The 11,046-nt window shown below is 28.7% G+C and overlaps 3 protein-coding genes across 3 annotated transcripts; all 3 read right to left on the bottom strand.

Annotated features, from left to right (window-relative positions):
• Positions 1–119: 119 nt before the first annotated feature.
• On the bottom strand, positions 120–1,776 carry LOC103580655 (uncharacterized). Its single transcript, XM_053737805.1, has 6 exons — positions 1,289–1,776; positions 772–874; positions 670–699; positions 565–588; positions 359–514; positions 120–286 (listed from the first exon to the last, which is right to left on the bottom strand). The coding sequence occupies exons 1-6, from the start codon at positions 1,774–1,776 to the stop codon at positions 224–226; spliced, it is 864 nt and encodes a 287-aa protein (XP_053593780.1). The 3' UTR covers positions 120–223.
• Positions 1,777–3,923: 2,147 nt separating this feature from the next.
• LOC128667489 (odorant receptor 4-like) lies at positions 3,924–6,247 on the bottom strand. Its single transcript, XM_053737804.1, has 6 exons — positions 6,123–6,247; positions 5,766–5,990; positions 4,472–4,574; positions 4,289–4,399; positions 4,059–4,214; positions 3,924–3,986 (listed from the first exon to the last, which is right to left on the bottom strand). The coding sequence occupies exons 1-6, from the start codon at positions 6,245–6,247 to the stop codon at positions 3,924–3,926; spliced, it is 783 nt and encodes a 260-aa protein (XP_053593779.1).
• A 1,671-nt stretch (positions 6,248–7,918) lies between these two features.
• Positions 7,919–10,687, bottom strand: LOC106693336 (odorant receptor 4-like). The gene is made up of 7 exons (XM_053737803.1): positions 10,684–10,687; positions 9,812–10,628; positions 9,710–9,766; positions 8,781–8,880; positions 8,579–8,689; positions 8,356–8,511; positions 7,919–7,972 (listed from the first exon to the last, which is right to left on the bottom strand). Exons 1-7 carry the CDS (start codon positions 10,685–10,687, stop codon positions 7,919–7,921), a joined length of 1,299 nt encoding a protein of 432 aa, XP_053593778.1.
• Positions 10,688–11,046: the final 359 nt, after the last annotated feature.

Genomic DNA, 11,046 nt, shown 5'->3' with positions numbered 1-11,046 from the left:
AAGGAATTTTCACGTAACTCTTATTAGGATTATATTATAAGATTATTTTTTAATAAAATAAAGAACTACATTTTTTTAGACGGTAATAAATTATAACATTCTCACATAATATAATTCAAAGACCCTTTATAAAACTCAGTCACCTTTTTTACTTCAATCAATGTCAAGTTTTAATCGATTATGATTTGATGAATGAATAATTTAAACATGATTTTCTTCTCGACTACTTGTCTTGCATATTTGAAGCTCTCAAAATTTGGAGGTATGCAAATCCAGTTTTAATAATCTGAAAGGTTCAATTTTTTCATTTTTTTCTGTCTATATACAATTACATATTAGTAAATTTTTTAACACTTACTTGTACATAGGTAAGAAAAGACAGATCAATTATCCCACCGGCACTGATTCTTTGAGGTCGTTGTGACATATTTATCATTAAATGTAAATATCGTCTTGCTTGTAATGGAATTTTATACCAATCAGTTGCATATGATTGTACTCCTATTTCCATAAACTATTCCAGATTTTTGTTTCATGAAGTCTAAGTTTTTTGTCTTAAAATTTGGATTCACAATTGATAAAAAATACCTGAGAGTCGAGAAGTTCACTAAAGTAGCACAATATTAATATATTCAAACTCAAAGAAAGAAATATCATAAAATAGGGTACCATATTTGCAAAATCTTTTTTATCCAACATCTATAGTCGGAATGAATAAGAAATGAAAGAACAGCTCAATTACGATATTATTATAATAAATGCTTTACATACCCGTAGAAAACAAAATTCATCAATGCAAAGAAGTGCGGAAGATGCGCCAATTTCTACTAGACATATTTCGAACAACGTTTTTTTAAGAATGTTATTAGAAAATCTACATAAAACGGAAAATATATGGGTCATTTTATGTCAAATTGATCGACAGTTGGAATCGACCCCTTCGGATATGGGTGAAATTTGGTTAGATGTTTTTTTTCATCCTATGTAAAGTTTTACCAACGGAAAAACATTTACAACAAGATTTTCCAAAAGTTATGGAAAATTAAAAAATTTACTGTTTAAAACTGTTCTAAAATATAAAATATCCATCGGATCATAACGTCAAAACTCTCATTTTGAAGGGGAAGATTCATAGAAACTGTGTACCAAATTTCAAATCAATATTAAAAACTTTTTAAGTAATTAATTGTCGAAGTCAAGATGTTAAATTTTGATTTCAACAATTTAGATGAGTAAAATACATATAAGCAAATTAAAGTTAACAGTACAATGTATTATTAAAACTTACTCAAGAACTCGGACGTGACGACGAATCGTAAATGACAACTTAGGGTATGAAAATTTTTTTCCTTTCGAAAAATCATTTAATAATGAATTCAGCTGGCTAATAATTATTTGAATTTGACTACTCACATGAGTTACCAAAATTACGGTCAAATTACATGTGGCAATGAGAACGGTATAACAATAGAATGCAGTAATAATATGAAAAATATATGTAATTTGATAGAGTGGAAAAAATTCAACATTAAAAACAACATTATAACCAGGGAAAATAATCATTCGTTCAGAAGTATTTTGGTTATTACTGCTACCAAGCAGAAACGGTATCACATGCGGCATTATACAATTATAAAATGCTCCACTTATATACATTAATACTGTAAACACAAATGTTATATTGTTACATGTGTTAAGATTTTCAGTCATAATCTCTTTTTCTTCTTGACACTTTATCATATCCCAGTCAGCATTTATATGGTTTATAAATTTCATTATAGTGTTTCGCCGATAAATTACTGCCATATATTTAAGGAATACAACAAAAATAAATGATATAGGAGCGATTTGAGTTATTTGTTCATCGAAATCGTCCACATAATAGTACATATGAATAAATCTAAAAACAAACTCCCATATTAAGATACTAGTAATAATAACCATATGAATAAGCGCGATTATTTTTCTGATAACCAATGCTGGGAATATTATGGGCCAAATTGCTAGTAAATTTAGAAACCAGTACGTATACTCAACAGCGTAGTGTTTATTTGAATTTTTATTTGTCGTAATGGGCAAATTAGTTTCCATTGAAACCCGTTTCATAATGCGCGGTTTTGTTATGTTGTCTTTTGATAATTGATTACAATATTTTATGTTTTTCGTACCTAATATCACATCTATAACTTGCGCTTGCGTATAGAAAAATAAGAGAGGTATAAATAATAAAAGAAGAAACATTAATAAATAAAAATTCATTGTACATTATCCATGTGAGGAATATAGCAGCGTTGAAACATTAAATTTTTAATAAGACGACTAATTTTTAAATAGCTTAGATCGATTAAAACTTATGCTACATTTTAAGTACTTATTTTAATATTCAGCAATTTAAAATTTTTATGTCGATGTCTACATATTTAATAAAAATTTTAAAATTTCACTTGAAAAACTGAACGTAATTATTATTATTATTTTTATTCTATCTTAGTACTTTATAGTTTTTATTTTAAAATAAAAGTATATAGAAACCAGCTGGACAACAAGAGTTGCTTGAAGAATGCTAAGTAAATAAAAAATAAGGAAATTACTAACAGTTCTGAAATCATTGATTTTTTTTTTATGTATGCTTTTGGAATTTTTATCTATGAAACATATTTCTAATCGGAATGTCAGTTCGTACTTATTGTATAGGTGTATGTGGATTTATGTGTACGCTTGAATGCATTCATGAGTAATAGGAGGAACGTGAATAGATAAAATTTCAAAGATATTGATTTCTAAAAATTATAAACAGTAGTATTTTTTTTTCTCATTTTATATCCTACACGTATTTAATATTTGGGACGTAAATGATATACTAGTTACATTATATAACCAGAGGGCTGCCTGTGTTTGTAGACATCAGTGGATTGTTACTTTTTTTATTTTTTGGGAGCTGGAAAAAAATTTTCTAAAAAACTTGAACTTTTCGAAAGAGCTGGAAAGTGTTGTGCCAGTAGTATGAGAATTATACTCACTAAAAATTTTCTCTCTCGTGCCGTTACATAGAGGCGACTGAGCTGGATCCCTAAATAATAGACTTATGAAAGAAAAAAAAACTGTTTTTTTTTTAATTTTCAATTCTTAGGTGGTATAAAATCGCACTAATATATAGTTCGAAGGTGTATATTATTATTTTCTATTATCTAGATTTTAAAATATTACCGGTTATAAGAAAAATGGTTTAAGGCTAGTGCCTTTTTCTACGTATGGGTCTTGCGCAAGATCATGTAGCAAGAAATCGTCATCAAGACTTGTGCATGACTTGCTCAAGGCATTGTACAAAAGAATATTGAAGATATTTTAGATACGGTGCAGTTTAAAAGTTTCTGGCGCATTTCTTGCAACAGTAACTTATGGCAGGTACTTACGCATGGCTTGCTCAAGACTCAAGGCCAACTATGAGCTTTGTGCAGATTTTGAGCAAGCCATACGCAACTAGTTTCAATTAGAGTCTTCCGTTAGAATTGAGTTATAATCTGGCACGAATTTCTTGTATACGATTTGCACTAGACTTGCAATTTAAATCTAGCCACAAGTATCAGCATAAAAAGTCAAAAAGACCAGATAAAAATTTAGATTTTTGAAAATCGGGGTGAAAACATTAACTTTCCGAATTTATCGAAAGTCATCGATTTTCTTTGCGGAAAGTGGAGAACAAGTTTTAAGGAATTTTCACGTATCTCTTGCTATGATAAGACTATTTTTTAATAAAATACAGAACTACATTTTTTTAGACCGTAATGAATTATGACTTTCTCACATAATATAATTCAAAGACCCTTTATAAAACTCAGTCACCTTTTTTACTTCAATTAATGTCAAGTTTTAATCATTTACGATTTGATGAATGAATAATTCAAACATGATTTTCTTCTTGACTACTTGTCTTGCATATTTGAAGCTCTCAAAATTTGGAGATATGCAAATCCAGTTTTAATAATCTGAAAGGTTCAATTTTTTCATTTTTTTCTGTCTATATACAATTACATATTAGTAAATTTTTTAACACTTACTTGTACATAGGTAAGAAAAGACAGATCAATTATCCTACCGGCACTAATTCTTTGAGGTCGTTGTGACATATTTATCATTAAATGTAAATATCGTCTTGCTTGTAATGGAATTTTATACCAATCAGTTGCATATGATTGTACTCCTATTTCCATAAACTATTCCAGATTTTTGTTTCATGAAGTCTAAGTTTTTTGTCTTAAAATTTGGATTTACAATTGATAAAAAATACCTGAGAGTCGAGAAGTTCACTAAAGTAGCACAATATTAATATATTCAGACTCAAAGAAAGAAATATCATAAAATAGGGTACCATATTTGCAAAATCATTTTTATCCAACATCTATAGTCGAAATGAATCAGAAATAAAAGAACAGTTCAATTACGATATCATTATAATAAATTCTTTACATACCCGTAAAATACAAAATTCATCAATGCAAAGAAGTGCGGAAGATGCGCCAATTTCTACTAGACATATTTCGAACAATGTTTTTTTAAGAATGTTATTAGAAAATCTAAATAAAACGGAGAATATATGGGTCATTTCATGTCGAATTGATCGATAGTTGGAATCGACCCCTTCGGATTTGGGTGAAATTTGGTCAGATGTTTTCTTTGATCCTATGACGAAGTTTTACCTTCGGGAAAACATTAAAAAAAGTAATTCCCAAAAGTTATGCAAAATTCAAAAATTTATCATTTTATGATTCTTCAAAGTTTATTTTTTGAAGATCTTCAAAACTATTATAGTTACAAGAATCGGACTGGTTTATTTGAAAGAGGATGCTTAGGCCCACAAAAAAAATTTATTTGAAAACAAGATAATTTTTTATTCAAAAAATTACAAAAATTCGAAATATTCAAAGCTGAATAAATCAAAAGCTTATATATTTTTTTGGCTCGAATTTTCCAGTAGACGACCTTTATCTGTTTTTAGAAAACTGAAATTTTCACAGAGGTTTTTTTTTTTCTAAGATATGAATTTTCGAATTTAGAAGTTTTTTTTTTCGCAACCTTTTAATCAAATAATTAGATCAAGAATAATTTGTAGAGTTGTTTGAAATAGAATCAATAACGAGAAAATTCAATGTCTCATTTCGAAGGGGAAGAATCATAGAAACTGTGTACCAAATTTCAAATTACTAAATTAAATACTTTTTTAAATACTAAATTGTTAAAGTCAAAATCGCAAATTGAAAAACAATTGATTATATATAAAAATATTATTGCGATCATTTTTTAAGCTAATTTAATAATTTAAATGAGTAATATACAAAAGTAAAGTAAAATTAACATTACAACGTATTATCAAAACTTACTCAAGAGCTCGAACGTGACGACGAATCGTAAGTGACAACTTAGGGTATGAAAATTTTTTTCCTTTCGAAAAATCATTTATTAATGAATTCAGCTGGCTAATGATTATTTGAGTTTGACCACTCACATGAGTTACTAAAATAACGGTCAAATTACACGTGGCAATGAGAACGGTATAGCATAAAAATGCAGTAAGAATATGAAAAATATATGTAATTTGATAGAGTGGAAAAAATTCAACATTGAAAACAACATTATAACCAGGGAAAATAATCATTCGTTCAGAAGTATTTTGGTTATTACTGCTACCAAGCAGAAACGGTATCACATGAGGCATTATACAATTATAAAATGCTGCACTTATATACATTGATACTGTAAATACAAACGTGATATTGTTACAGGTGTTGAGATTTTTAGTCATAATCTCTTTTTCTTCTTGACAGTTTATCATATTCCAGTCAGCTGTTATATGGTTTATACATTTCATTATAGTGTTCCGTCGATAAATTACTGCCATGAATTTGAGAAATATAACAAAAATAAGTAATATAGGAGCGATTAGAGTTATTTGTTCATCAAAATCGTCCACATAATAGTACATATGAATGTATCTAAAAGTAAACTCCCATATACAGATACTAATAAAAATGAGCACATGAATAAGCGCGATTATTTTTCTAATAACCAATGCTGGGAATATTATGGGCCAAATTCCTAATAAATTTAAAAACCAGTACGTATACTTAACAGCGTAGTATTTATTTGAATTATCATTTGTTATGATGGGCAAATTAGTTTCCATTAATACCCGTTTTATAATGCGCGGTTTTGTTATATTGTCTTTTGATAATTGATCACAATATTTCATGTTTTTTCGTACCTAACATCACATCTATAACTTGCGCTTGCGTATGAAAAAATAAGAGAGGTATAAATAATAAAAGAAGAAACATTAATAAATAAAAATTCATTGTACATTATCCATGTGAGGAATATAGCAGCGCTGAAACATTAAATTTTTAATAAGACGACTAATTTTTAAATAGCTTAGATCGATTAAAACTTATGCTACATTTTAAGTACTTATTTTAATATTCAGCAATTTAAAATTTTTATGTCGATGTCTACATATTTAATAAAAATTTTAAAATTTCACTTGAAAAACTGAACGTAATTATTATTATTATTTTTGTTCTATCTTAGTACTTTATAGTTTTTATTTTAAAATAAAAGTATATAGAAACCAGCTGGACAACAAGAGTTGCTTAAAGAATGCTAAGTAAATAAAAAATTAGGAAATTACTAACAGTTTTGAAATCATTTATTTTTTTTTATGTATGCTTTTGGAATTTTTATCTATGAAACATATTTCTAATCGGAGTGTCAGTTCGTACTTATTGTATAGGTGTATGTGGATTTATGTGTACGCTTGAATGCATTCATAAGTAAAAGGAGGAACGTGAATAGATAAAATTTCAAAGATATTGATTTCTAAAAATTATAAACAGTAGTATTTTTTTTTCATTTTATATCCTACAAGTATTCAATATTTGGGACGTAAATGATATACCGTTACATTATATAACCAGAGGGATATCTGAGTTTGTCGTCATCAATGGATTGTTACTTTTGTGATCTTTGGGGAACTGGAAAAAAATCTAGACTTTCCAAAAGAGTTGGATAATGTTGTGCTAGTAGTGTGAGAATTTTACTCACTAAAAATTTCTCTCTTGCGCCATTACATGGAGGTGATCGGGCTGGAGCCCTTAATAATAGACTCATAAAAAAAAAAAGTGTTTTCTTTAAATTCCACTTTTTAGTGATTGAGCTGGTACAAATTCGCACCAATATATAGTTCGAAGGTGAATATTATTATTTTTATTATCCAGATCTTAAAATATTATCGGTTATATGAGAAATGGTTCAAGTAATTTTTATCATTGCACACTGTATAAAATCGGAAGTGATTTGGATTTTATTTAATCTGCACTCACCCTGATATGAAGTTATAGTATCAAAATAAACTCCCCTTCGGAGTAAATTTCACTCCGAGGGGATTAAATAAATAATCAGTCATCCGCTCCCCATTCTCTACAGATTTAAGCCGCGTTCACTCCCAAAATTTTTTACAGCGTATAGAATAAGTTGTTGAAATTTATTATTAAAGTTTATTTATTCGTGCTCTAAAATAAACAAATAAAAAATCTCACGTTTTATGTGACAATATAAAATTAATTTTAGTACAAAAATATGTTCATTAACACTTTCACATTTTATAATTATAAAAGTAAATATGTAAACAATTCTACAATATATATTTAAATTTATCTTGATTTTATCATTCTATTATTGGCGATATAATTTTATAATTATTGGTGTTTTGTAGTTTGTCAAATCAACATTAATTCTGGTTATTATAATATTTCTATTGGAAAGTGACTATAATAAATTATAGTATTGTCTCATATTCATACGGATGTCATAGTGTTGAAATGAAAGAAAATGTTGATTATTTATTCTCATATTGTACAGTTAATTTTTAAAGCTCCACCATCCGTAATATATTAAAATATGCCACGGATGTTTTTATTACCTTGAAGAAAAAAAAAATGAAGAATAGTTTATTATAAATCTATAGTGTAATTGGGTACTCTACTGTCGTCAAAAATTTTTTCGTAGTCATGTGGGGCAAGTGTGCGTAGTGGGTAGGTGTGAGCAAATCCATGCATTTCAGTCCGAAATCAATGGGTTTGAGCACACTTACCCACAGCGCGCACTTACCCCCTTGACTACGTAGGTAAAGTGTTGAGGGGGTCGAATATGACGAACTTCAGGTGAGTGCGTTAATAAGATAGCTATAAAACTCTTTTTTATAGTTGATATATAAAAGTATGTGAAAATTTACATTTTCAAATTTATTGTGTTATAGTTTTATGAAAAATACTTAGGATTAAAAAAACTTGTTTTCATACATACATTAGAAAAACCCTTGAATGATAATTCCATCAGTCCTCCAGCAGTTATTTTTTGAGGATTCTGGCTAATAGCGATCATCATAATTAAGTTAGAAGCATTTTTTGGTGAGAAATTATACCAATTAATCATATATATTGAATCTCCAATTTTACCAAACTTTAAAATTTACGAAAATGACATTTAGCAAATATTAAAAATCATGGGATTAAATGAATTTCATTACCTGTTGTTTTAATAATTCACCAATATGACAAAAAATATATATATTGAAAATAAATGCTACTAATAAGGTGGAGTAAATTGTTAATCCAATCCTATTATCATTTTTCCAAGCCTATAACAATATAATCATGTATTTAAGTAGTAACACGGAATGGTGTGTGATATTATTTAAGACTTGGAAAATGTATTTGATGCATACTGACCATTAAACAATAATATTCATCCATGCAGATAAATAAAGTTGCCGCGACGACTTCAATCAAACACATTTCACGCAAAATTTGTTCAGTATACACTGATAATCTGTAAAAATAAATAAATAGCAAAAAGATAAATTAAAATTATCAATATGCATCTAATTACCGATACAACAATCTTGTTCAAGGGTTGAGCAAGCCAGGTCTCAAGTTCGATAGACGTTAGTGTCTTTTCCTACCCGTGTGTCTTGCTGCAGATACTTGTAACTAGATTTCAATGGCAAGTTTAGTGCAAGCCTTACACAAGAAATTCGTAACAGATTATAACTCAATTCTGAAGGAAGACTATAGTTGAAGATAGTTGCACATGGTTTGCTCAAGATTTGGTCAAGATTCAAAATTGACTTGAGTCTTGAGCAAGCCATGCGTAAGTACCTGCCATAAGTTACTGTTGCAAGAAATGCGCCAGAAACTTTTAAACTGCACCGTATCTAAGATATCTTCAACATCCATGTGTACAATGCCTTGAGCAAGTCATGCACAAGTCTTGATGACAATTTCTTGCTACATGATCTTGCGCAAGACCCATACGTAGAAAAAGACACTAGTGACTAGGGGTTTCGTTCAAAACACTGGCACCAGAATCTTGCTCAAGTATGTGTTACTTGGGTAACATTTGAAAAAAATTTCTCAGCGGATTCAATTTATAGTAAATTTTCGTAAAAAACGGTTTCATGCCGATTTAGTGTAAAGCTGGGTTATGTTTACCATACCTTGGTTAAAAATACTGATTGAATACTGCATATTTATATATACAAACAAAAGAATTGAAATTATTGAAAAGAATATTTTTAAACAGGGTAGTTTTGCAATAAAATTCATACTCCAAAATTTGGTAGCTTAACCACAAAATTTAAAAGCTTGTCGTAAATTACAGTAATTGATTGCGAACCATGGCTAATTTACCAAAAATACAGTGAATTGCGGTACATCTACTGAAAATTATATCCGACAGGGTTTAACATTAATAATCTTACTTGATTATTTTATTATGACGTAGAATAATCGCTGACATATTTTTATCAAAATTTCCGTTGTTACTAGGATGTTCTATGAGATTCTGTAGTTTTATTATAATAATTTCAATTTGACCACAAATATGAGTAATTAAAACAGCTCCAAGATTACACGTGCCGATCATCATAGTACAAACAACAACACCCATTATAATATGTGATAAATAAAAAATTTCATAGATAGGAGAGTTTTGAGTGTTAAAATAAGGATCAAATAATGACGTAGGATAGAGTAATGGTCGATCGGATGAATTGCGTAGTAAACTTGTTGGACTGCTGGGTAAAAAAGGAGCAGCCGATTGATGAGACACTCCACCACCATACATAACAGCAATACAAAAGTAAGTCACATTATTTCCTTTCTTAGCATAGTTTATCATAATTTTCCAATCTTCCTCACTCTTTGAAATTTCCCAATCTTTTCTCATTTGATTAATACAGTTTTTAATATTTTTGAGATGGTAAATAACTGCAAGATATTTAAAAGCACACGCTACAGACACTCCTGTTGGACCGAACAATGCTATTTTAATTTTTATACTTTTATCATACCAAAACATATGATAGAATGATGGAACTATTGTAAACATCAATACACTGTAACATATTATTTGTATGATTAGAGCGTAAAATATTTTAGAAGTTGTCAAGTGATTAGACATAAAAGGCCATAATCCCAGTATATAAAATAGCCATCGCGTGTGTTTGATATACATTTCATTGTCCTTTTTATTGTCATTGTTTTTCAATGATGCTTTCTTAATTTTATTTCTTGAAACTGACATTATATTTTTCACTTAATAGATATTACTAATAATATTGCGCCAAGCTACCCATTAAATCAGAATAATGCGCAAGCTTATCGATAACTTCATTAATAAATCAACTTAATTGATTATATTTGTTGGTACATATATTTAGTTATGTATAAAATTTGTTAACTTATTGATAATGATTAAATTATTCAAATGCTTAAATAAGAAAAAAAGATTTTGACTATTGCGTATTGACGAATTATTTTAATTTATGATGAATTATCCGTGATTTGTACGTATTTATTTACAGCATACATCGTACTAGAGTTTGTGGTATAGTCGGTCATACTATTTTCACACTTGCATAATATACTACCGTTCAGTCATATCGAGACCGTCTGAAGAGTTTGACGTACTTAATTCATTATGCATTCTTTAGTT

The sequence above is a fragment of the Microplitis demolitor genome, chromosome 3 (genome assembly GCF_026212275.2).
Source record: "Microplitis demolitor isolate Queensland-Clemson2020A chromosome 3, iyMicDemo2.1a, whole genome shotgun sequence".
Taxonomy (NCBI): Eukaryota; Metazoa; Arthropoda; class Insecta; order Hymenoptera; family Braconidae; genus Microplitis; species Microplitis demolitor.
This window is presented reverse-complemented; position numbering and strand designations above follow the sequence as displayed.